We start from the raw sequence: 27079 nt of genomic DNA, 5'->3' as shown, positions 1-27079 counted from the left end.
GGTGACACCGTGGGTCAGACCCTGCTCTGGCGGTGCCCACAGCCCTCAGGCACTCGGGGGCAGGACCCTTCTCCCCAGCGTCGGCCCCAACATCGGGGTCACGATCCCCCTGCGAGCCCGGCCTGCCAGGCCTCGTGCCGGGCGACGTCTCCCTGCGCTGGACCCCCTGCCCAGAGAATAGCCCCAGCTTTATGCTGCCAGAAAGGGTTAAGGGGGCCTCAGGTGTGACTGAAAACTAAGACCGAGACTCCAGCTTGCTCTGTGGGGTTTCTAGACGCCCAGGCAGCTCCGGGAAGCCCTCGAACGGCCTGTCACGGAGTGTGGGGGAGTCCAGGCCCTGCACCCCTCTTCCTGGGATTCACTGAGACTCTCAGCCAGCCAGTAAAACAGCAGGTTTATTGGACAACAGGAACACAGTCCAAAACAGAGCTTGTGGGTACCCCCAGGACCCCTCAGTCCTTCTGGGGGAGCAGGGAGCTTAGACCCCAGCCCTGGGGTTCCCTGTGTTCCTCCACCCAGCCCCAACCTGAAACTAAACCCCCCCAGCAGGCCCCCTCCTGCAGCCTCCGTCCACATTCCTGGGCAGAGGTGTCACCTCCCCCTCCCCCTCCTGGCTCAGGTAACAGGCTCTCAGGTCTCCCGTCCGCAGGGCACATTCCCAGGTCAACACTCCCCCCTCCCTGCTGCGTCACATCCTCACATCTCTCCCCCCTTCGAGACTGAACTGAGCGGGGTCACTGTGACCAGTGACCTGGGGAAGTTCGGGGCCCCCTCTCCGGGACAGCGCATCCGCTATCAGGTTGGCACTTCCCTTCACGTGGACCACGTCCATGTCGTAATCCTGCAGGAGCAGGCTCCACCTCAGGAGCTTGGCGTTGGCTCCTTTCATCTGGTGCAGCCAGGTCAGGGGAGAGTGGTCGGTGTAGACGGTGAAGTGTCGCCCGAAGAGATAGGGCTCTAGTTTCTTGAGGGCCCACACCATGGCCAGGCACTCCTTCTCGATGGCCGCGTAGTGTTGCTCCCAGGGTAGCAACTTCTTGCTCAGGTACACGATGGGGTGTCTCTCCCCCTTTTCATCCTCCTGCATTAACACCGCTCCCAGTCCCGTGTCGGAGGCGTCGGTGAACACCACAAAGGGCTTGTCAAAGTCTGGGTTTGCCAGAACTGGGCCACTGACCAGAGCCTCCTTCAGCGCCCGGAAAGCCTCCTGGCACTGCTCGGTCCAGACCACCTTGTCTGGCTTCCCCTTCTTGCATAGCTCAGTGATGGGGGTGGCGATGGCGCTAAAGTGGGGCACAAATCTTCGGTAGTATCCTGCCATCCCAATAAAGGCTTGGGCCTGCTTTTTGGTGTGGGGAGCGGGCCAGTCTCTGATCACCTCCACCTTGGCCGGTTCCGGCTTTAGGCGGCCGCTCCCCACCCGATGGCCCAGGTAAGATACTTCAGCCATCCCCACCTTGCACTTCTCCGCTTTGACAGTCAGCCCAGCCCCCGGGAGTCGGTCCAGCACTTGTCTAACCTGGGACACGTGGTCCTCCCAGGTCTGGCTAAAGACACAGATGTCATCAATATATGCCACGGCAAAACTCTCCATCCCCCTCAGGAGCTGGTCCACCAGGCGCTGGAAGGTGGCCGGCGCTCCCTTGAGGCCGAAAGGCAGGGTCAGGAACTCATAGAGCCCCAGAGGGGTGATAAAGGCCGATTTCAGCCGGGCATCTGCATCCAACGGCACTTGCCAGTAGCCCTTTGTAAGGTCCATGGTGGTAAGGTACCGAGCTCCTCCCAGCTTGTCTAGGAGCTCGTCCGGCGTGGGCATGGGGTAGGCATCAGACACAGTGATGGCATTGAGCTTCCGATAGTCCACACAGAACCGGACTGACCCATCCTTTTTGGGGACCAGCACCACCGGCGAGGCCCAAGGGCTGGCCGATGGCTGGATCACCCCCAAAGCCAGCATGTCCCGGACCTCTCTTTCCAGGTCCTGAGCAGTTTTCCCGGTGACTCGGAAAGGGGAGCATCTTATCGGCGGGTGCGACCCTGTCTGCACCCGGTGGACAGTCAGATTAGTGCGTCCAGGCTGGTTGGAAAACAGCTGTCGGTACGGATGCAGCACCCCCCTGACCTCAGCTTGCTGGGCAGGGGTGAGCTGATCCGAGAGGGGAATTGTTTCCAGGGGGGAACCAGCTCTGGTCCCAGGGAACAGATCTACTAAAGGGTCATCTCCCTGCTCCTCCCAATGTCCACACACAGCTAACACCACATTCCCCCTGGCATAATATGGCTTCATCATATTCACATGGTACACCCGGCGGTGGTGTGCCCGGTTCGACAGCTCCACCACATAGTTTACCTCATTGAGCTGCTTGACGACCTTGAAAGGGCCCTCCCAGGCGGCCTGTAGTTTGTTCTTTCTCACGGGGATGAGAACCATCACCTGATCCCCGGTGGCGTAGTTCCCGGGCCCGCGCCGTGCGGTCATACCAGACCTTCTGCTTCCTCTGGGCTCTGGCCAGATTCTCCCTGGCCAGGCCCATGAGTTCAGCCAGTCTCTCTCTGAAGATCAGGACATACTCCACCACTGACTCTCCATTGGGAGTGGCCTTCCCCTCCCACTCGTCTCTCATCAGGTCCAGGGGGCCCCTTACCCTCCTTCCATATAACAGTTCGAAAGGCGAAAATCCGGTAGACTCCTGGGGCACCTCCCTGTACGCGAACAGCAGGTGAGGTAAGTACTTGTCCCAATCCTGCGGGTGCTGGTTCATAAAGGTTTTCAGCATCATCTTTAGCGTCCCGTTAAACCTCTCCACCAGCCCATTGGCCTGGGGGTGATACGCTGAGGCCCAGTCGTGCCGGACCCCACATTTCTCCCACAAGCACCGGAGCAGGGCCGACATGAAGTTGGAGCCTTGGTCTGTCAAGACTTCCCTGGGGAACCCCACTCGGCTGAAAATGGTCAGGAGCGCATCTGCCACGGTGTCTGCTTCAATGGAAGCTAAGGGCACTGCCTCGGGGTAGCGGGTGGCGAAATCTACCACCACCAGAATGTATTTCTTCCCCGACCGGGTCGTCTTGCTGAGAGGCCCCACGATGTCCATGGCCACCTTCTGGAAAGGCTCCTCTATGATGGGCAAAGGTCTCAAGGCCGCTTTCCCCTTGTCCCGGCCTTCCCCACCCTCTGACAGGGGTCACAGGATCGGCAATACTGTCGGACGGTGGTAAAGACCCCGGGCCAGTAAAAGTTCTGTAGCAACCTCTGCCGGGTGCGCCGGATTCCCTGGTGCCCTGCGAGGGGGATGTCATGGGCCAGGGACAGGAGCTTGCGGCGATACTTCTGGGGGACCACCAGCTGCCTCCTGATCCCACAGGACTCCCCTTCCCCTGGGGGAGCCCATTCTCGGTACAGGAACCCCTTCTCCCACAGGAACCTCTCCTGGCAGCCTCTCCTCATGGTCCGTCCCTCACTGAGGTCGGCCAGGTCCCTGAGCTTCCGCAAGGAGGGATCTTTCCTCAACTCGGCCTGGAACTCAGTGGCTGGGGAAGGGATGGGGCCCGGTTCCCCCTCAGTGGTCAGGTCTGAGGCCTCAGCCTCTCTGAGCCGGGCCCCTCGGCGCTCCCTCCCCACCAGGGTAGGGTCCTGCGCCTCCAGTGTGGTACCCTCCCCAAGGTCAGGTCGCAGTGCCCCTCGCCGGCTCTGGCTACGGGTCACAACCAGGGCGGTCTGGGGGTCGCTTGGCCAGTCCTCTAGGTCTCCCCCCATCAAAACTTCAGTGGGCAAATGGTGGTGTACCCCCACATCCTTGGGGCCCTCCTTGGCCCCCCATTTCAGGTGTACCCTTGCCACGGGCACCTTAAATGGGGTCCCGCCCACCCCCGTCAGGGTCAGGTAGGTGTTGGGCACCACCCGATCTGGGGCCACCACCTCAGGCCGGGCCAGCGTCACCTCCGCCCCCGTATCCCAGTATCCATTGACCTTCCTCCCATCCACCTCCAGGGGAACAAGGCACTCTCTCCGGAGGGACAGCCCCGCACCCACCCTGTAAACCGAGCACCCTGAGTCCAGAGCCTCCAGCCCTCTGGCGGGGCTGGCCGGGGGTACTCTTCCCTCCTGAGCAGGTGGTAAACTGGTAGCCCCCCTTGCCTGGGTCGTCTGCCCCTCGTCCAGCTGAGTCCCTACCCAGTTAACCCTGGGTAGGTTGGGTCTGCTCAGTTTGTCCCTGAGCCCGGGGCACTGGGCCCGTACGTGGCCTCTCTGGCCACAGTGATAGCAGCTCAGGTCACGTTGGTCCCCTCGAGCGGGCCGGAGGGGCCCGACACCAGGTATTGCCCTTGGGAGGGGGTTCTCCCTAGTTCCCCGCTGGGAGGCCCCATGGTGACTCTCTCTCTGCATCGGGGGGGCCTGTTCTTTTGGGACTCCTCCCGGCTACCCCCTGACCGACTGTTCACAAACTCGTCGGCCAGCTGCCCTGCGTGCTGGGGGTTCGCGAGCTTTTTGCCCACCAGCCACAGCCTCAGGTCGGAAGGGCACCGTTCATACAGCTGCTCCAGTACGATCAGGTCCAGCAGGTCCTCTTTAGTTTGGGCCCCCGCTGTCCACTTGCGGGCATATCCCTGCATCCGGTTGACCAGTTGTAGGTAGGTGGCCTCAGGCGTTTTACGCTGACCCCGGAACCTTCTCTGGTACATCTCGGGGGTCAGCCCGAACTCACGGAGCAGGGCCTGTTTGAACAGTTCATAGTCCCCTGCCTCCGGCCCTGTCATCCGGCTGTACACCTCCACGGCTTTGGGGTCCAGTAAGGGGGTGAGGAACTGGAGCCTGTCTGCAGGGTCAACCCTGTGCAGCTCGCAGGCATTCTCAAAGGCCGTCAGGAAGCTATCGATGTCCTCCCCCTCCTTCCGCTGGGCCAGGAAGCACTTATCAAAGCCCCTTGCAGTCTGGGGTCCCCCCTCACTCACCGCAGCCGGGGCCCCACTGCTCCTCAGCCTGGCCAGCTCCAGTTCATGCTGTCTTTGTTTCTCCTTCTCCTGACGCTCCCTCTCCTTCTCCTCCTGCTCATGTTGACGTTGTTTCTCCTCATGTTGACGTTGTTTTTCATGATCCTCCAGCTCCCTCATTTTCATCTCCCTCTCCCATTCCAGCTGCATCCACTCCAGGGATGGGGAGCTCCGCTGGGAGGATCCCCTGCTGGCTGCCGGGGTCAGGGTGCCCTCGGTATTCGCTGGGCTTCCCCCAACCCCTCCCCCAGGCATAGGTAGGGAGGGTCTCGGGGTGTCCTGGGCAGCAGTCTGACCCCTCCCAGCCTGGTCAGGCCCCAGGGCCCACGCTGCGTCCGCCGGGCGGCTTCCCTCAGGGACAGGGATCGGGTCATCCAAGCGATCCCTCTCCTCCAACTGGGCAATCAGCTGTTCCTTGGTGGACCTCCCGATGCGCAGCCCCCTCTGCCTGCACAGCTCCACCAGGTCGCTCTTAAGGCGTTTAGCGTACATCTCCCTGCTGGCCACTCGCAGGCCGGGCAGCTTTCCACGGTTTCCAGGAAAAGCCCCTAGTGTGCCAGTCCTTCTTGAGGTCACCACCTCTTTGCCAGGGTCGAGCTGCAGACTCCTCCGCCCCTGGGACCGCTCGCTGCAATCCCCCGGGGGACCCTGTTACTGCAAAAGTCCTTCTCTCTGGTCACACACTCCCAGGGGTTAACCGCCCCCTGAAACCGTCTCTCTCTGAATCTTCAGCACACCTGGTCCCCGTCAATCCCCCTTCGTTTTACTGTTCCCCAGTCACTTACTGCAGGAAGCGCCGTTCACGGGGTGCAGTAGATCCCACCGCTGCCACCAGTTGTCACGGAGTGTGGGGGAGTCCAGGCCCTGCACCCCTCTTCCTGGGATTCACTGAGACTCTCAGTCAGCCAGTAAAACAGAAGGTTTATTGGACAACAGGAACACAGTCCAAAACAGAGCTTGTGCGTACACCCAGGACCCCTCGGTGAAGTCCTTCTGGGGGAGCAGGGAGCTTAGACCCCAGCCCTGGGGTTCCCTGTGTTCCTCCACCCAGCCCCAAACTGAAACTAAACCCACCCAGCAGGTTCCCTGCTGCAGCCTCCGTCCGCATTCCTGGGCAGAGGTGTCACCTCCCCCTCCCCCTCCTGGCTCAGGTAACAGGCTCTCAGGTCTCCCGTCCCCAGGGCACATTCCCAGGTCAACACTCCCCCCTCCCTGCTGCTTCACATCGTCACACGGCCCCTGCCCAGCAGCGCACGAGCATTACCTGTGTTAATCATTGCCCGTGTCGCATGGTCTCCTGACTCTCGCTCTGCACAGAGTCCCGAACGCAGCGCACGGGGCACTGCAGCCCGTTCTGGGTGGTGTTGACCAGAGCCACTGGGAACAAACCAAACAGACACCGTTGGGGAAGGCGAGAGCCAGACCCGGGGGGGAGCGGGAGGGGGGCGTACAGAAGCTGAGTGCACAGCTTAGAGCTGTGGAGCTCGACAAAAGGAGCCAGATCCATTTACACACCGTTTTTAAACCAGAGCGACTCCATTGACTCTCACAGGGACGTAGGTCCTAGGTCATCAAGTCCAGTCTTTGCTTCACACCCCATTTTATCATCCCCTTTGGAGACTCACCACGCTCTGTCTTCACACTAGTTAGGCTGCTTCGCCTTCTACTGCTCCAGACCATCCAGCCTCTGATGGTCAGAAACCTGACCCGGCCAGAACGACAGACGCAAACCCTGCAGCCGGATCTCCGCTGCTACCATGACCAACACCCGTCCCCCCACAAGGCACTCATCAGGTTCCCTGGATCCTGCACACGCCTATGGGATGTGGAGTACCCCATCCTGCAACCACAAGGTGGGTGAACCCAGACAGTCCCTACGCTTTCGAATGAATTCACACAGAGAACTGATAAAAGACCCTCTCACCCACCATGGCCGCCATTTCAGATCTGTGGTGGGGAGGCAACTTTAACTGTGATTCCAGAGACTACTTGGGGAGCTGAAAACTCTAGGTTTTTTTGCAGATAATAACTTAGAAATTATTATCTGACCGGAGCCCTGTATCTAATTCCTATATAAAGAAAGTAAATTAAATTAATATGAGACCCACTCAGCTCTAAAAGTAACATGTTCTCACATCTTATGTCAAGTCCCTTAAGGGACACTGGTTAGCTTTAAAATTTTAATGTATATTCTTACTGTAAGCGGGGGAATAGTCCCGCTATTGTGGGGAACTTTCCTGGCTTCTGCACGACCCCGGTGAAGTGGGCTAGCGAAAGGATCTGAGTCCTCGCTCCCACTTCCTTTACCCAGTGGCCTCCCTGACCTTGAGGACTCCCCTTCCACTCTCCTGTCTGGCAGAGTCCTCGTAACCCCAACAAGGCTGGGCCCAGGATTCCTGGGGGGCTCGACCCCCAACCCTGCTGTGGTCACCTAGGACAGGGGCTAGGGTGTCCCCACTCCGGGGGGCTCTCTCTGCACTGGGCACTTCTCTGACCCACTGACCATTACATACAAGTTAAAGCAAATGCAAGTTATTTAATTGACAATTAATGTTAAAAAGAATAAGGGAAAATGGGAAAGGTGAAAGGAAACACATCACCCCGCTCTGTGGCAGGGAACATCACAAACAGTGTCTCTGGAACGTCAGGGCCGTTCACAGTCTGCTCCTTGTAGGTCCCAGGCCCCCTGCTCCGGCCCTGGCCGTGCTGCAGGGATGCTGGGGGTCGGACACTCACTCTGGTGGTGGCCACACGCTCTCAGGCTCTAAGTGGCAGGACCCTTCTGTCCAGTGTCGCCCCCGCCCTGTCGGGGTTACGATCCAAGCCTGGCCTGCAGAGCCTCTTGGCTGAGGCGTCTCCCTGGGCTGGGCCTGCTCCCCAGGGTCCCCCTCGCTCTCCCCAGCTGCTCACCGCACCCAGCTCCGGACGGCTCCAGCCCCAGCTCCACCGCTCGGTCTCTGCTGCTCTGCCTCCAGCTCCCTGAGCTGCTTCTCTGGCCCCTCTGGCTCTGGGTGCTGCAGCTCCGCTCCCAGGACAGGGGCTGCTCCCTCTGGGCTGCGCCTCTCGTCCCCCTGGATCTGGCCCTGCTCTGCCCCCCAGCTCAGGTCGGGCCCCGGCTTTCTCCTTAGCTCGGCCCCACTCTGTCTGTCTGACCCAGGCAAATCCAGCTCACCCGGAGGAGGGGACCTGACTCCCCCATTAGCCTGCCCGCCCTGTCATTCAGGCTGACCTGGAGCATTGGCCTCTCCCCGGTGTTCCTGGGGGCTCAGTCTCAGGGTCCTGATTCCCCATTGACCCTTCCCCCTTTTTAGTACTGGGAGCTAGCAACTAAAACACCCCCCCGAATGTTAGTAAGGGGGCAACAGTCCCCTTACATTACTTTACTAACTCTTGAATGCAACAACTGAAACAACTGTAGAAAAATCTAGATGACTTTCTATCATCTCTTTGCAGTTCACCAAGCCTGGAATTGATCATTTAACTTCTGGAAACATCCTTCTAGGGCAAGGCCCCCTTCGGGTCAGTTGGGGTGGCCGCATGAGGCGGGGGCTCCTGACGGGGGCTCCCTTCTGGTAGGGAGCTCCGGGCAGGTGAGCAGCCAGCTCTGGGAGTCACCTGACAGAGGGCCTGCAGGGCTGTGTACCAAGGAGAGCTGGGGGGCAGAGAATAGCTAGATCGCAGCTATGCCGGGCACCCTGAGCCTGCCCCGGTCCACCCCCTATGGGCCTCGGGGGGCAGGGAATAGCCAAAGCACTGTGCCCTCCAGCCACGCCCCAGATCCGCCCCATAGGCCCCATAGGCCTTGGGGGGCAGAGAACACTGTGTAACTTGTGCTGGCTGGGTGTATTGCACCCCACTGGTGCTCCCTGCGCCCCCCATGCCTCCTGGCAGCTCTGCGTGTGCCTCTCCCATCCCCCTCTATTTCACGGATTCCCTACAACTTCCCTCCCCCTCCCTCCATGCCAGGAGCTCTGTGTGCCCCCAATTCCCACCTCCCCCCCGCCATTCTTATTTCCTTCCTCTGTCCGGGGGATCAGCCCTTCGGGGGCCAGCCTGTTACACCCCAGTGGGAGGGTGAGTAGAAACGAGGTGGGGGAGGCTGTGACGCTGGAACGGGGCCGTCAACCTGCTCTTTGAGCTGCAGACCACTGCAGAGGTGCTCGAAGCCAGGGGTCTGCTCACCAGATGCCGGGGGCTCTCTGTGTACCCCCATCTTCCCCTTTCCCAGTCCCTCCTCGTCACCTGGAAGCTGGTCACTGGTGCCTCGAATGGCCCCTGAATATTTGCACGTGGTCGAGTGCCATACAGAAGGGAAAAGCCGTGGAGCTGAGCCCAGGTCTATACCCCGGAGATTACATCGGCCTAGCCACGGCGCCCCCGTGACGCCGGCACCGCCCTGGGGTGCAAACACCGCCTGCAGCCATGGCAAGGGGTTTCCGTCGGCATCAGAGCTCCACCCCTGCAAGTGACGGTAGCTATGCCCCCAGCAGCGTTTCTCCATCGACCTTGCTGGGGTGACGCCCGGGGCCCGGCACTCAGCTGAGCCTCACCATTCTGTCCACCTACGTTTTCAGCACGGACCAAGCCAGATCGTAAACGACTCGGCCAGTCACATGTGGGCGCCTCTTTCCGTGCCAGATGTCATGGGGTGAAGGGGGACCTCATGGGGGGACATTCGCTAGCCTGGGCTGTGCAGGAAACCAGACTGGATTATCATTAATGGTTCTTTGGCCTTCAGTTCTATGCAGAGGACTCTCTTACCTTCAGCCCTCCGTGTTTCACTTAGCAGAACATAGATGGGGTTTCTTCCTTCTCCCGGCCTGAGCTTCATATATATGCAGCAGGCCCCTGTATCATATAGAAAGTGGAATCACTTTCTGATAATGATTTCCAATAACACAGCAGATAAGAATTTCTCAGAAAGAGGGCTGGAATGATGGGAAACCAGGTGCCACTCCTTTCCCGAGACACCTGCTCGGATTTAACCCTTCGCTAACCCACCCTCTCCGTGTTTCTGTAGGCCTCACTGAGGGAAGCCAGCTGAGACAGGTGAACGTCAATGAGATGTCACAGAGCTGAAGCCAGGCAGGGGGACTGGGTTCCTGAAGCTGATTTCATTTGGTAGAGTCTACCAAATGAGCCACATCCTTTAAAAAGAGCTCCTGGGAGCCAGGACTCCTGGGTTCCATCCCCAGCTGGGGAAGGGGAGGGGAGGGAGGGGAGGGGAGGGGAGAGGGGGTCTAGTGGTTAGAGCATGGGGCGGGGAGGGGCTGGGAGTCATGACTCTTGGGTTCAACTAGGCAGCAGTTTGTCTTGGTGTTAATTGCTGACACAGGTGGGGAGTGATGCTGCAGAGTGCTGGGGTGAGGGGCTCCCCACGCAGCTTTGGGGTGGGCACGGCAGATGCCTGGGGCTCTTCTGGGCACAACTGGGCACAATCCAAATGTTTAGCAGGGAGGGGAATTAACCATCCAACAGCTTCCCAAGGGCGGGGGTGGGAGCTCTGCCCCTGGCATGCGTTAGCTGAAGATTTCCTGGCAAGAATTCGCAGTGCGTCTCCAGGCCCAGGGGGCCTCGTGCCTTGCCGAGAAAAACTTCAGTTAGAAACCTTCACCCAGTTCATTGTCTGCCTGCAAATGCCCTCCTTGGTACCATCCACTCCTTGGCACCAGACTCGCGGAAATCTTGAGCATCGCCAGGCTGCCGGGGCCCTGAGCCACCTGCCTGCCATGCTGGGCCAGACTGGCTCCTCGTTTCCTAATGTTGGAGGCTATTGGTAGGGGGACCAGAGAACAAGTGTGAAAAATCGTGACACTTTTTTTCCTGTGTGTGTGTGTATGGTTGCGTATATAAGACAAAGCCGCTCGTATCAGGACGTCTGGTCACCCTAGTTGTTGGCCACTCATTAAAATGGCGGGAGGGAGGCTCTCCACTGGAGCCTTGGGGGGGCACCGCTGGAAAAGTGGGGGGCCCCACGGAGGCTGCCGGAAAAAAGGGGAGGGGCCCACGTGGGCTGCGCTGACGTGGGGGCTGCATGTGACCCGCGTAGCCTCCCCCCTCACTGGTGCCTCTGCCTTCGCGGAGCACGATCTGACCTGCAGGCTGTAGGTCCTTCCAGGCAGGGGTCTCTCTCAATCTCTCCTTTTCCAGCTCTTCCACTTGGGATAAAATATGTAAATAGTCACAGATTCCCAGGCCCGACGGGACCCACGGGGGCCATCGCGTCCGACGTCCTGTGTCACACGGGCCAGAGAACGCCCCTCACAGGATTCCGAGAGCAGGTCTCTCAGCAAAAGCACCCAGGCTTGCCGTGAAAACGGCCACTGACGGAGAACCCAGCAGGACCCTTCGGAAACTGTTCCATCGGGTAATTCCCCTCCCTGGTAGACATGTGCGCCTTATTTCCAGTCTGAGTTTGTCCAGCTCCAGCTTCCAGCCATGGGATCGCGTCAGACCTTCCTTTGCTGGACTGAGGAGCCTGTTAATAAATATTGGTACCCCGCCGTGTAGGCACTGACAGGCTGGAATCAGGTCACCCGTGGACCTTCTCTGTGTTCAGCTCAGTGGATCGAGCTGCTGGAGTCTGTCACTATGAAGCAGGTTTTCTAATTTTTTCATCCTCGTGGCTCTTCTGCAATTGACCAACCTCCCCCTTGAACTGTGGGCCCCAGAACTGGACACTGGATCCCAGCAGCGCTGACCCAGGGCCAAAGCCAGAAGGAAAATCCCCTCCTTGCTCCTATGTGAGATTCCCCCAGTTCATTGGGCCCCAGAGAATGAGCGCACAAGAGAGAGAAGGACTGGATCTGGAGGTTGGGAGACTCTAGCTCTTGCTCCAATAAATCTTTGAGTTAGACAGTGTGGGACAGCGTCAGTAGGAGGCAGAAATAACGTCTATGGGTAAAGGGGGTTTTGGGCCGGTATAACTGCCCCTATGGGCTTTAGCCTGCACAGCGATGTCACAGGACATCACGCGCCCTAACCCACATAGCTATGCCGGCAAAAGTTTCTGGTGTTGACCCGGCCTTACTCGTGTGTGTTCAACGACAGCCGAGATTCTAGAGAACAAGGCTACAAATTCAGCGAGGTGCCACTACCAGACCACCACCTCCTAGCTGAATCTGAGCCGGGAGTTCATATGTGTTTGTAAATAATCCTCAGCTTTTCCATCACACTGTTCATCAGCCGATCTCCAACCACCCTCTCTCTCTTTAGACACCTGGATTCCGTCTGGAAGCCCCCTACCCATCTCGACAACCTCCAGGAGCAAAACTGGCCTGGAATGCAACCAAGGCCAAAACACTCTTCTCCCCTCAGTTATTCTGTAATTAAATTCCCCCAGCTGGGTGCAATGTCGTGCTCTTGAGACCCAGTTTGACGCAACCCCCTGATCTGGGGCGGATAAAATCTGTCCCCGGTGAATATTTACACAATTTAATGAGAAGGAATTTAACAACCTGTTCTGGGAATGGGAGGGGAGCTGTTGTAATGGGGCCAACTCCATGGCCATCCTTAGTTTCGGTCTGACAGTCTCACCCAACCCCCATTTGGTGTCAATTGGCCCTTGCTCCAGTGGAATCAATGGAGCCAGATCCCCAGCTGCTGTGAATTTACCATTGCTCCTTGCTTGATCATTTACAGCACCTCAGGATCTGGATAAACACCTCTAATGTGCAAACAGTTGCACCTCTACCCTTGTGACTAAGCTGAGTACCACCTCTTATCTCTGTTGCATGAACCAGCAGATTGTGTGGAACAAGTTCTATAAAACACAAGCTGATGGGTTGAGAAGATTCAATCAGACTTGTATTTAAAGAGGGAGTGCCCAGGCATGAGGGTCGTGTAATTTGCTACATTTCAGTAAATCATTCACTTCTACTTCCAATTTCTAGATGAATCAGATTTTGTCTTTGGACTATATATATAGGAAAGGGGCCGAGCTAGACAGGTTAGTGCATCTCTTCGATATCAGAGAGAACCTGGAGGTGAACGGAACCATTGTGCAGCTGAAGGTAAGAGTTTTTTAGCAGTGTTAAAAATTATTGCTTGTAATCTTTCATGACCTGCTGCAAAGTGTGTAAAGGATGGAGATACATTTCAAATGCAAGCTCCCGTTGTAAAACATCATAATGATGAAATAGCAGGAATAAAGCGGCTCAGTCTGTGCAAAGGAAAGGAAGCCTCACTCCTGGAGTGGTGGGGGAACGAAATAGGGAGATTTTCAAAGGCAAAACCGGCAGCGAGGGGGCCAGTGTCTGCTGAAACTCCCTGGGAGTCGAGCCTCGGTCTCCCTTTGGCTGCTTTGAACGTCCCAGGTTTAGGGAGCAGAGACGAACCAGTCGACGTACTTGATTTGCACTGTCAAAAAGCCTTTGGCGAGCTCCCTCGCCATAAGTAATCGAAGCCGTCCTGGGGTGGTAGGCAAGGAACTGTCTTGGAGCAGAAACAAGTCAACAGCCAGAAAACAGGAGTTTGCAGCGTTGTTGTAGCCTTTCGGGTCCCGGGATATTAGAGAGACAAGGTGCGGGAGGGAAAAGCTTTTATTGGACCAGCTTCTGCTGGGGAGAGACACGAGCTGTCGAGCTCCGCTGACCTGCAGCAGAGCTCGGTGTCGCTCGGAAGCTCATCTCTTCCCCCCACCTGGTGTCTCTAGAAAACAGAGCCGGAATTCAAGGGAATTTTGTGTGATGGCAAAAGCTTAAAAGTGGAGGCCTCCAAGCTCTGTGCTAGACCCAGCGTTCACGGTACTCAGATGATCTGACGGGGGGTGAGCGAGGAGGTGGTGAAATCTGCAGAGAAGGCAACGTATTGAGGTTAGTCAGGACCTTCAGGGAGATCGAACGGAGCTGGGTCAATGGGCAACGCGATGGCAGATGAAGTTGAGTTTTCATAGAATCATAGAATATCAGGGTTGGAAGGGACCTCAGGAGGTATCTAGTCCAACCCCCTGCTCAAAGCAGGACCAATCCCCAACTAAATCATCCCAGCCAGGGCTTTGTCAAGCCTGACCTTAAAAACTTCTAAGAAAGGAGATTCCACCATCTCCCTAGGTAACGCATTCCAGTGTTTCACCACCCTCCTAGTGAAAAAGTTTTTCGTAATATCCAACCTAATTTCCTGATCAATGTTACTTTGCATTGATCAGTTTTGATCAATGCAAAGTAACGCACATGGGCAGGGCGGGGGTTTGAAACCTCCTAGACCTGACAGGTTTCAGAGTAGCAGCTGTGTTAGAACCTGACAGGTTCTAACTGAATCGGGCTGATCCAGGGAAGGGACCAGAGCGTCCCCAAAGGAGGATCAATGGACACCTCAGCTCGCTGCAGAAGAGGAAAGCGAAGAAGCCGTTGGGCCAGTCAAGGGGGTGGAGATAATGTGGAAACGCTGTAGTACCCTTCTGCAGATCGGCAGGATGCTCTGACCCTGGCGCCCCACAGGCCGTGCTGGTCGCCCCATGTCAGAAGGGACGGTGCAGACCTTGAGCAAACGTGGACAAGGGAGTGAAAACTGGGCCCGATCCCCAGCTGGGGTCAATCGACCACAGCTCCATTGCAGTCAATGGGGCAGATCCCAGCCGGTTTACACCAGTGTAACTATTGAAGTCAATGGACCCATAGGCTTGCTGGGGCCCTGGCCGTCTGGCAATAAGCACACAGGCTGCGGCTGACTTGCTGTTTAACTGTTTCCTTCCACATTGAAGCGATTTGGTGTAACAGGACGAGAGGCAGGGGCAGGTCATGTCCCCGTGACTGTCACTGGCTCTATCTGACATCTGCACTTTGCTGGTCACCACGATTCCGTCCGGAGCCATGACTATGATGAGGAGTGCCCCGCGGAGCGCCCTTCTCCAGGGTCCCGGAGCCCCCGCTCTGCTACGGCGAGGCGTGTCCGGGCCATGGGGGAGCTGGGAGAAATTTTCCAATCGAAACTTTTCTCCACTGAAAAATGCAGGTTTGGGCGACTGAAACTTTTCACAAATTTGTGTCGATTTCTCTGCATTTCTTCAGCTGGAAAAAATTCTAGAAAAACAAATTCTGAAAAAAGGAAACATTTTGTCTGGACATTTCCAGAATTAAATGTTTTCATTTTTTTCAACTCACAACGTCTTTTCATTTCAAAATTGATGGCAATTTTTATTTTAAAACCAATTTAAAAATATTTTGAAATATTTGAAAATGAAACAAAACCATTTTTTTCTGGCTTTTTAGTTAGATAAGAATTTTGGGCCCACCAAAAAAGATCTTTGAGAACTGCCAGTGAACCAAAAAATCGGTTATTTGTGCAGCTCTGTTGCCTGGTGCTTTCCCCCCCTGAATCTCGGCTCTAAGTCCCTTTCCATCCTCATTTAGCTCTTGACTCTCTCCTCCTCGCCCCGGCAGAGCTCGCTGTGTCAGCCGGGAGAAGGCCCCGTTCAGCTCCGAGCCCAGCCCCGTGGGCCTGCCAGCACCAGGATGGTTTCCTTCCTCCTCTGCCTTCTCCCTGCTCTCCTAGCTACGAGTGCACAAGGTGAGTCACCCGCTGCTGTGGCCATTGAAACCCGCCTGGACTTGGACACTTTACCCCCCATGGATCCCCAGTCAGGGGAACATCCAGCATGTGTGGGGGGAGGGGGGGATTAGCTCTGTGTGGGGTACAGGGCCCTGTCTACACTAGGGCTGCTGTCGTGGCTTAGCCACAGAGCTGTAGCTGGGCCAGCAGAGCCCCGTAGTTAAGATGCCTCGTGTCCCAATGGACGGGGTTTTCCATCCCTCTAGGAACTCCCCTCCCCGAGCGACGGTAGCCGAGTTGAGGGAAGCATTCACCCATCGATCTCCATCTCTCCCAGGGGTTAGACTGGTCACACTGCAGTGCTCAGGGTGTGAATTCCCCAAGTGCCGCAGCCATAGCAACCCATCTATTGGGTGTGGACCTGAGGGACACCGTGACTGGACGCTGCCCTGAATTCTTATTCCCACGATGGCCCCTCTGCACTGCTTTGGCAGCATAAAGGGGAATTAATAGAGGAGTAAATTACACAATAGGGGACTGAGTGTGACCTGGAATCAGGCCTACAGTTTCCGGTAGCAGAGGGCTCTCCAACCGAGCAAACAGAGGCAGCATGAGATCCAATGGTGGGAGTTGAATTTAGACCAGTCCAAGGTGGAAGTAATCCTGGCAGCAGCTTCTCAATGAGGGGTGGGGGTGGGGGTGGAGATTCTCCATCTCTTGGTCTCTGTACATTGGGATTGGACGTCCTTCTGAAAGATTGGCTCTAGCTCGACCATCAGATATGGGCTGCATGGAGGAAGGGCTGGGCGAGGTTTTCTGGCTTCAGCTATGCAGGAGCTCAGACTAGATCAGCATCAGAGCCTGAAACTCTTAGACTCTCTAAAAGAAAAGTTGTGAAGATGCTGCACTTACACAGCTCGTGTGCAGGGCGCTGCACATAAGGACTGAAGGGCAGAGATTCTCCACTTACATGTCCCCAAGAGGGCCGTGCGCTGTGGTTAATATGACTTGTATCAATGGTAATTCGGGGAACAAGAGACAATGAACATCCCTTTGTGCTGTTTAACACAGTTTTTTGCCTGGCAATTTCCATCCTTGCCATCCCCCGCATACTGCAAATGCCTGGGGTAATCCAGAGATGTGGGCAAAGTTGACTTTAACTTAAGCCTAGGGCCTGTAACCGGCTGTAGTCCTGGGGGCCAGTCCATCACAGAGCCTTCCCAAAGGGGAGCAATCCCTGCGAAGCTAAGGGCCAAGACAGCTGGCTTCTGCACCCCAAATCTTTCCGTCAGACCCCTCTGCTGGCCGGCTGGCAGCCCAGACAACCTGGCTGCACTCCCCTCAATGGCATTTCCCTATTTCTGTGCAATGAAGTAACTTTTGAATGCTGCGTTCCATCAACTCCTAAATTGCAGGGGATGTTCTAGACATCACTGGGTAGAACCCTGTTGATTTTTTCGGGGGGGGGGGGCGGATGGAATCATAAAACTGGAAGAGGGAAATCGGGGACACACAGAGCTGTTGGAGTCTGGCCAGCCCAGCCAGACCTTCAACCCCCTCTGTAACTGTGTGTAGATCAAAGAACCGGTTGATGGGGCCATTGATACCTTCCAGCCATCAACACCCCCCAGCCCAGCTTTGCCCAGTGTCCCCATGGAGCTTAACATGTTACACCCTGAGCGGCTGATCTCCCAGGCAGAAAGACGGATGATGGGGGGCGGGAGGGGAGGAGGGCACACAGAACCCCTGGCATGGGGGAAAATGGGGGACCCTGGTATGGGGGATGGGACTGGGGGGGCACACAGAACCCCTGGCATGGGGAGAGAATAGGAGACCTTGGTACGGGGCAGGGGAATGGAGGGTACACAGAGCCCCTGGTGTTAGGTACGGGGTGAGGGTCTGAGCCTGGTGATCCTGCTATAGCAGGAGATGGGAGGGGAACTCGAATTTGTGAGGGCAATGTGGGGCTGCAAGGAGCCCTGGGTGGTGCAATGGATTCAGGCAACGCATGCTGAGAAGTGAGCGATTCTCCGGTACTGTGAATACCTTTAAAACAGGAATGAGATCTTGGGAGGGCGGAGCTGAATTTTTGGGCGGAGCTTGGGAAGAGCACCATCCCCTTCACCCGTCCCCGTACTGACCCCCTGGGTACCACTGGCCCAGGGCGGCTGAAATTGTGCAATTGCCGAGTGTCCCAGAGGAAACTGTGTCCGTTAACCCCTCGGCTTCTTTGGAGCAGAGGGGGAAGACTTGGGCTAAGGGACGTGTCAGAGTGACACTGTTACGCCACAGTAAAAAGGAAACACGTGTTCTTCTTTCTCCAGCACAAAATGTGACATGCAAAAAGTGCTCCGGCTCAGCAGACTCCTGCCAGTCTCCAGCAGAGACCTGCACAGTAGACACGGCTAAAGGCGGCTGCATTACGGTGGTAGAAGATATTAAACTGGGTAGGTGACATTGCCGTCAACCCAGGCACATCCTACCTCACGGTCTGACACATCCTCATCGCTAAGGCCAACCCCAGCACAATCCATCCACAAAGCACATCCCCCCGGCACAGAACACTCAGTCCGGGCTCGACGCTTGATTTGTGCAGGCAACATTACAGTGTTACGACCGGAAGACTGGGCGGTCTGAAATCCTGCCCCTTGGAGCCAGTTGCAGATCTCCCCTTGACTTCAGTGGGGCCAGGATCTCACCCCTTGGGCTTTAGTTATGGATTTTTATTCACTACGTTTTCAGCTCCACAATGGACGGCTGCGCTGCAGCAAGCGAAGCTGCTTTGGGTGGAAATGCACGTTCTGAATTATGTTAAAAAAAGGAACTTGGCAGTGAGACCCCTTGTACGCTACCGGGCTCCCAGAATCCTCTCTGAACCTCTTAGTCACCTGCTCAGGGCTGGAGCCCGGCCTGACAAGATTTTTCTCCTTGCTTGGGATGCAAATTCAAGATAGTTTCTGCCTATTTGACTTAAAGAGATTCCAAACCTTCTCCATTTTCAACTCCCTGGGATCAGGCCAGCGGATTTCACTAGTTCCCTTCTCAATGTTTGCCCTTTTGAAATTGAAAACCTTAGTTACAGACCTGGTTTTGTTCACCCTTCCTTTGAATTAAAGAGATTTAATGTTTTCTTTCATTTACCCTGTAAGAAGGATGCATAGCACAAATCAGCTTTAATGTGATCTATCTATCTATCTATCCCCATACATCCTCTCTCTCTCTCTCTCTGTCTGACCACAGTCAGGAAATTTTCCCAGCACAGTCACAAATAGGCTTATTAAAACTTCCACCCACTCAGGGTATAGCTTCACTGCATTTAATGTGGGCCATGACCCGGGGTTTAGCTCTAACCCCCGCCACCGTCCCTATTAACCACACTCAGACCCTTTAACCTGAGTGGACATGAGCTGTGAGCTCAGGCTGGCTGTGCAGTTCAAGGTGTAGCTACGACCCGGGTTCCACTTTAACTTTGCAGTGGGGACACAGCTGTAAACTAGCTTATTTCACACAGTTGCCAATAGTCCTCCAATGCCTTCCCATAATTCCTTGGGGGCCATGTTTTCCTGCCCTCCTGCCTACTCACTTCTGCTGCAGCGAAATCACCTTCTGGTTTATCGACCCCTTGGGGACGTTTTAAACTCCACTTTCCCTGCAGCCGGCTTCGTCTCTACCTGGCTGTCAAGCAGAGACGCCGTCACAGAGACTCACGGCAGAGAACTGCACAGCTCAGGGCAGTGCTAACAACCATGGGACATGCCTGCAAAAGGCCTAAAGCTGCCCTGGGGTTAGTGCAGCACCGGCCTGGCGGTGTCCGGGTGGATCGAACCCCCGGGAGGCTTAGCAGTGCAGATGCTGAGACCAGGGCGTGGCTAACTCGGGTTCACAGATAGCCCCAAGAGCAGAGGTGGGAGAAGAGCATCCCATCTGGCTTTACAAATTGTCACTGAAGAAGAATCACCACGGCCCTTGGGAGATTGTCCCAGTGGTTAATCACCCTCCCTGTGAGACAGTCGCCTTATTTCCAGTCTGAGTCTGTCTGGCTCCAACTCCCAGCCACTGGATGGCGTCCGACCTTCCACCGCCCGACTGAGGAGCCCGTTAGTAAATGTTTGTTCCCCCGGTGGGTTCTGCCAGACGGGGATCACGTCACCCCCGAATCTGCTCTGTGTTCAGCTACATGGATGGAGCTCCTGGCGTCTCTCGCTCTAATGCAGGTTTTCTAGCTCTTTAATCATCCTCATAGCTCTTCTCTGACCCCTCCCCAAGTGTGCAAACTCTGGAATGGTGGGTGCCAGAACTGGGCAGGGGCTCCCAGCAATGTCACCCCAGGGCCAAACTTGGAGGTAAAATAACCTCCCTGCTCCGCCTTGAGGTTCCCCTCCCAGCCTCTCAGTTCTGTTTTTTGTTTTTTTAATTACAGTAGGCGAGACAAAGTCCACAAACCTCTCCAAAGGCTGCGTAGGTGACTTCTCTGCTTTCATAAAAGGCCCCGTCACTGTCACTCTTGGGAATGGCAAGTATGTGCGGGTCAACATCGCACAGTGCAGCACAGAAAAGTGTAACTCGGCTGTACTGGCAGGTACGTAGGGATCTGTTTTTACGGTGCCGTTTCATGGCTTGTCCACACGAACAGGTAGACGGCGCTGAGCTGGGGTGTGAATCTCACTCTCCGTGTGCCTCGCCGATGCTCGTGAACAGCTCATTCGAGCGCGCTGGAAGGGCTCTAGCTCAAAGCACATTAACGAAGGGTTCACGCGCGTCAGCAGGGCGCACGTGGACAGCTGGGCCGTGGCAGGCTGGCGCAGGGTCGATTCAGACCCCAGTGGAGCTTAGTCACCTCCCCCGCTTGCTACAGTCGACTGGTTCATGTGGACAAGCCCCGGCACGATTGTATTTATTACCATTTCTCCCCTTTATTGCCCTAGAGTCCACTCACTCGAATGTCATTTTTGTCCCCTTTGAAATACCTGTAGCTGGCGGGTCTCCAAACCAGGGGGTGGAGCAGTCGGGGCCCATGTGAAATCAGAGGGGCGAGGGCTGCAGGCGAGGGAGGGGGCAGCAGCCGGGATGGGCTCAAATCTAAACCTCCCTGAGCCTATCAGCCTCCACTTCAAACTCGCTGGGGGCTTTGCCCCCCACTTACTGTGGGAAGCTGCTCCAAGACGTCCCTCTTCTGATGGCTTGAAACTGAGTTCAGAGACGCGGGGCTGTTCATCGCTGGCCAGTTTATCCCCGTTGGTCCTTGTGCGAAAAATTCCAAATCGCCCATTTGGCCTTTTCCCCAAACAATTGGATTTCCCATCGCTTTCAGCTTTTGAATGAGTGAGTGATCAGAGCTGGGACATCGCCGGCGTCACAGAGATGTTGGGGGAGAACACACACGGCTGGGATATCGGCCCCGAGGGGCACAGCTTGCTCCGGGCGGGCAGGGACAAAGGGAGGAGGGGTTGCCTGGTATAGCAAAGGTGTCTGCACCTGTTCGGAGGCTGGGATGGGAATAGGAGACGGACTTGTTGAAAGTCTCCGGGTCGGGATAAAAGGGGTAACAAGCGGGGGGAGGGGACCCCATGGGAGGGTCGGCGACAGACCAGCTAACCAGGAAGAAGAGGTGGGTGAGGCTTTTTTAAAACAACTCACAAAATCATGCAAAGCCCAGGCCGTGGTGGGGACGGGGTCTTTCAACCACCCAGAGATCGTTTGGGAAAATAACACAGCTGGGCACAGATCATCCAAGAAGTTCTTGGGGTGCATTGGAGACAACTTTCTATTCCAATCTCCCCTGCCTTGCCATGGATTCAGTGCCCCTCCCCCATACCCCTCTCCCCCATTCCCCTTTCCCCCACCATCCTCCTTTCTGTCTTGGAGATCAGCCATTCCGGGTGTCACCATGTTACACCCCTGGGATGCTGGGCAGAACGGAGATGGGGGTGTCAGTGGGGCCATCGACCAGTTGTTTGATCTGAGACAGTTGCAGAGGTGGCTGGGCTAATCAGCTGGTGGGGGGAGGGAGGGGTGGCATGTTCTGATTTCTCCCAAAGACAGCAGGGTTCTGGCCCTGGGGGCCCAGAAAGTGCCTGGAAATGCTGGAATTGATCGGCTGTAGGCTTCAGAGGTTGCCGTGTGACAGACGGATGGAGCAATGCTGTCGGGTTGGGGATAGGGGCCTTTACACACTTGGGCAATGCAGGGGAGTGGACGCACAATGTGGGGTAAATGAACTTTTAACCCACCCTGTAACCGTGTGTCTCTCCTTTCTCAGTGCCCAAGGAGAACACCACCAAGAATGGGCTGCAGTGCCCCACCTGCTTTGCTCTGAACACCAATCCCTGCGACAGCCAAGACACCCCTTGTACAGGGAATGAGAACTATTGCATCAGTTTCGCTGGGAACCTAACGAAAGGTAAATGCTGCCAGCTGGCCACAGTGCGGGAGCGACCCCGGGAACCTCACGCCTCGGGAACTCCCCAAAGGGCTGGTGAAACCTAGGGCCAGTCTACACTAGAAGCGCGACCGCGGTGCCATTGTACCGCATCCGGTGAAGACGCTTTGTGCTGACGGGCGAGAACTCTCCGGTCGGCATAATAAAACCACCTCCGCGAGCAGCAGTGGGGATGGCAGCGGGAAGTGGGCACCAGCACTTAGGGTGGCGTAACTTACACCGCTGAAGGAGGTGGCTTATTCACACCCTGGAGTGACATAACTTGTACCTACCCAAGCTGTAGTGTAGACAGACCCCTAGACTCTCCCAGACTCTCGGGCTGTGCTGAACCCTTGGGTGAGTGGGGGCCGCCAAGAGGGGTTTTGGCCAGAGGGAAGGAGAGAGGAATTCGGAATTTTTTCCTTCCAAACCAGCTCCCCTGTCTCAGTGATGCCGGCCAGCTTCTGGAGTTATGACAACGCGTCTCTTGCCATGGGAAGGGTTGTTATGTCAATGATGCAGAGCTGGGGAGAGAACCGAGGAGTCCTGGCTCCCAGCCCCCACTGCTCTGACCACTAGACCCCACTCCCTGTGTGTTTAAGGTGGAGCTAAGCCATTGCTCAGTGCGGAAGCTCCTGTTCTCAGTGTGTGTCCAGGACTCCCAGCGCTTTGGGGTGTTTATAAAATAACTGAACCGAGCGGTCGGGGCTGCCAGGGACACTGAGAGCCGGGCGTGTTCCCCGGGGGGCCGCGTGCTGGGGAAGGAGCCGCCCCCGGGCGATCAGCTGGGTTCCAAACTCCAGCTTCACTCTTTTGTGGAGCTGCAGAAAGGGGCGCGGGGGAGGCAAGAGGGGATCAGACGCCCGGCCTGCCGTGGCCGGTTACAGCGACAGCAGGGAGAGCACCGGGCGGGTGGGACCGGGGGGCAGAGGCGGGAACCGCTGGATGGTGGAGACAGAGGTTCTGGGGGCAGAGAAGGAACCAGAGCTGCCCCCGCCTCATAACAGGCTGGTTTCCTCCCTCAGGTTCACCTCCAGTGATATCAACATTTGTTGCAAAAGGCTGCGCTACTGAGTCTGTGAATGACATTAAATCCGGAGACAGCCTGAATTCTGCAGTCTACGGGTTCGTGTTCACAGAGGCGACCTCCAAACCTGCAGAGAAAACACCCACCCCCCAGAAAACAACCACCACCACCAAAACAACCACCACCACCAAAACAACCACCACCACCAAAGCAACCCCTGCCACCAAAACAACCCCGGCCACCACCAGCGGAGCCAGCCCAGCTCTGGGGAAATTCTCCTTTGCCCTCTACCTGCCTGGCCTGACTGGGCTGCTGCTGGTGAAGCTGCTCTCCTGACCCCCTGCCCTGCATGGGCCATGCAGCACCTGGTGCCTGCACACGGGAGCCCAATCTATGAGTCCTATGTTAATTCTATTGATTACTTACGAAGCCCCAGCGATCACTGGGAGGTCTGACAGGTTCTGGTCCCTAGATCCGTCCCAGCTTTATTAAAATTGCCGTTCAGCTGGGAACCCCGATGGGGCCGGTCGCAGCCCTCGCACTGGAGGAACCTTCTGTTTCTAATTGTTGATCAACACCCGGTAGCAGCATCCCACATGCTTCAGCCCGGCCCGGGGACAGCGATCCCGCAGAATGTCCGTCTGCCCATCCCCGCCCACCGCCCCTTGCGGAACAACCGGAATCGTTAGCCATTGTGTTCCTCCTCACCATCACCTTCCTCAGCGTCCTCCATGTCCCCCAAACGCTACATCCCGCTTGCCCCCTGCCCACAGGCTGGGGTAACACTTTTAACGCCACTGTGCCTAACGCCTATTCCGTAGGGGGTTCTCCCCTCCTCCTTATCTGTCTCTCCTCACCCTGCTGATGTCAGGGTCCCTTCTCCTGTAGGTTAGGATGTTACTGATTTCAACTTATTATCACACATGTCAATTCCTTGCCATGGCCAGCCTGTGGTCAGACATCTGCAGATGTTCCCATCCTACAGCATCCCAAAGCCGGCGTTAGCTCACGTCCCTGTGGCTGGCTGGTGTCGTTATGGACAAACCTCCCCTTTAAAAACTCTGTTCCCAATCCCCCCAAATTTAGGGACGACCATTGGGCCATTTATCTGTGCCAAAGTTCATAGGCCCCAAGCCTTACGTTATGTTCCGGTTACCCATTGCTGAGCCGCATAAGAATTTGCTTGCCTTTCTGTGTATGTGTGTGTGTAAATATATATAATCTGTATTAAAAATCTACATTCCAAGAACCCCGTGGAGTCACAGTCGAGCAGTCAGAAGTTAGGAAATGCCAGGTTGTCAGTGCAAGCGTAGTCCAATCCCCCGGCGTGTTTGCATTCTGCTACAACCTGCGATTACATGATCACATACTGTATTTTTCCACCGCAGCCCTGCTTCATTCAATATGTCTTTTTCTTCTCGCTTGGGGGTGGCGGGGTGTGTGTGTGTGGATGGAAATGAGCCACATCCTTTAGAAAGAGGTGTCTTCATTTAAGAATGGAGAATCCACCCTGTCCCTATCTCCTGGGAGGCAGGACTCCTGGGTTCCATCCCCAGCTCGGGGAGTGGAGGGGGGTCTAGTGGTCAGAGCGCGGGGTGGGGAGGGGCTGGGAGTCAGGACTCCTGGGTTCAACTAAGCAGCTGTTTGTCCTGATGTTAATCGTTGACCAAGCAGGGGAGTGATGCCGCACAGTGCTGGGGTGAGGGGCACCCCACGCAACTTTGGGGTGGGCACGGCAGATGCCTGGGGCTGTTCTGGGCCAAAGTGGGCAAAATCCAAATGTTTAGCAGGAAGGGGAATTAACCATCCAACAGTTCCCTAGGGCAGGGGTGGGAGCTCCGACCCTGGCACTCGTTAGCTCGAGATCTCATGGCAAGAATTCGTGGTGCATCTCCAGGTCCCCGGGGCCATGTGCCTCACCGAGAAAAGCTTCTGGTGGAAACTTCACCCAGTGTATTGTCCACCTGCAAATCCCCGCCTTGGCACCAGACCCGCAGAACGCCTGACAATTGCCAGGCAACCAGTGCCCCGAGCCCCCTGCCCACCCCACTGGGCCAGACTGGCTCCTCGGTTCCTAATGTCGGGGGCCATGGGTAGGGTGACCAGAGAACAAGAGTGAAAAATCGGGACACTTTTTTGGGGGGGGGAGGAGGATAGATGTGTATATTTGACAAAGCCCCTAATATCGGGACGTCAGGTCACCCGCATTGTTGGCCCCTCCCTGAAATGTGAGGGGGGGAAGGGTTGGTGGGCCCTCTCCCAGGACCCAAAGAAAGGGGAAGGGCTGAAGAGGAGTCATTATCCTGAGACTGACAGGCCCCAGGGCCAATGCGGAGAGGCCAGCCCTCCCGGTCAGCCTGATGGACAGGGCAGCAGGCCAATGCGGGAGTCAGGAGCCCAGGGCCCGTCCTCCGTGTGAGCTGGGGCTGACTGAGGCAGGGTGTTATAGCAATAAAATGAAACCCAACGGGATCTTGTAAAAGGGGATAAGGCAAAATGCCGCGTTCAGTGTGAATGCAGAAAGAGACACAGTAAACACGTAATCACGTAGCCCAGGTACTCACACAAAATACCACAAGAGGCAAAGCAAGTAAACAGTCATATTTACTCCATCCCATTCGCTCCCACATGTCAGGGGGCTTATTCCTTCACCCGCTCACTTCCCTGGTCCTTCTCGCACGAACAGGAAGCAACCATACCCGAAGTCCAAAGGTGCAAACAATTCGATGTTTATTGGGGTGAACTTCCAGCAAGCACGATTCCCGTTTCCTCCCTTAGTGTCCCCCTTCCCGGCTCTGACACCACAGAGCCTTTCACCTGTGGCCCTGTTCCCGTCCCCCCGGCTTAGCAAAACATGATTCCGATTCCCCCACCCCCATTCCCTGTTCCCATCCCCCCCCCACACACCCACCCTCCGCTTCCTGATTGACTGCAGACTATATCGTAAAACCTGAGTTCTGCTTAGCTATACCTTAACCAATCATTTTCCTGAAATTTCACTAACCAATCCTAACATATTGTAACATGATTATGTAACCAATTATATCCCACCACCTTAATTAGTTCACACCCAGCAAAATGAATTATACAGCAGACAGGAACAATCACAGAACCGGACCGAGATGATACAGACAAACAATGGGGAAATGGGGACTACAGTGACAGAACAACACAGAAGTGAGGATTTCACATCCCAGCTCTTGAGAAGTGAGTTCTTGCCAGACAGGATGCTCTCAAACTAAGTTTCCTTTTACACTTTCTAGGCACTTCCCTTTCTCTGGAGGCGATCGGCACTATCAGGACAGGATTGTGCCCTAACAGCCCCATGGCACCTTCTTCCAGGGTGACTAGTTTGGGATGTGAGGAGGTGCCCGGTCGCTTCCCAGCTTGGGGCTGCCCCTGCTGCTTGGCCAGCGGCCTTAGCCTAAGCACAGGGCCTCAGGCTGTCACAGGAAGAGAAGGCCCTTACACCGGCAGCCAGCGATTTTGATTCTTTCTTTTATACCTCTAGAACTAGCGAAGTGATAAGAAGACACCTAAATTCTTGGAGTCTAGGCCTTTACGGACAGGCCTGAATATCTATATCCTAACACCACACACATACACATAAAAGTTCTGCAAAGTTGTTATAGTTACCAGCCTAGAGGTTGCTCACCCCAAGTTACTGGCCAGGTAACCTGGGCTTGAGGGTGGAGCGGAGTCTTTGTCAGATGCGCATCCGATGCTCCTGGAGGGTGGTTGTAGAACTAGACTCAAAGTCCTTCGTCTTTAGGGTCTGTTTTTATCGGAGTTTTATTCCTAGGCCAGTCTATGGAGGTGGCTTCATCATGCTGTTGCTGAATCCATCAGCAGGTGGCGCATCGCTGACGGCTCCGTGCTGCCAGATGTTATCTTGTTCTTTGGGTCTCCCATCCTTGAGGCTGTTGGGTGGGTTCCAGTCTGCCCTCCGGGGGTCATCCGGTTAGCTCCACTTAGCGCATTCTTCGGCCAATCGATACTGAAGTGGTAACTCTTAGGCTGGAACTCCTAACCATTCACATGCATTCTCCAGCTTGATTTGGACACATATCTCTTCTGACTTTAACAACTCTTAGGGTGTAACAAAACTGCTTAACATAACAAACAAGATAAAGAACGGGAGAAGAGTGGGAGTC

General features: G+C 55.9%; 1 protein-coding gene and 1 long non-coding RNA gene across 2 annotated transcripts in view; one reads left to right on the top strand and one right to left on the bottom strand.

The window, feature by feature from the left end:
- The window catches only part of LOC102947339 (phospholipase A2 inhibitor and Ly6/PLAUR domain-containing protein), a 74857-nt gene extending 50683 nt beyond the window's left edge, over nucleotides 1-24174 (top strand). Inside the window, exon 7 of the mRNA XM_043535218.1 lies at nucleotides 22960-24174. Within this exon, the coding sequence (XP_043391153.1) occupies nucleotides 22960-23261 (302 nt within the window). The 3' untranslated portion in view covers nucleotides 23262-24174. The remainder of the gene's footprint in view (nucleotides 1-22959) is intronic.
- On the bottom strand, nucleotides 1153-27079 carry LOC122463743. The gene is made up of 3 exons (XR_006287349.1): nucleotides 26678-27079; nucleotides 18859-18865; nucleotides 1153-1164 (listed from the first exon to the last, which is right to left on the bottom strand). It is a non-coding gene; the product is annotated as an uncharacterized LOC122463743 (long non-coding RNA).

This window comes from Chelonia mydas, chromosome 24 (genome assembly GCF_015237465.2).
Source record: "Chelonia mydas isolate rCheMyd1 chromosome 24, rCheMyd1.pri.v2, whole genome shotgun sequence".
Taxonomy (NCBI): domain Eukaryota; kingdom Metazoa; phylum Chordata; order Testudines; family Cheloniidae; genus Chelonia; species Chelonia mydas.
Note: the sequence above shows the minus strand (reverse complement) of the source record. Positions and strands in the feature narration are given on the sequence as shown.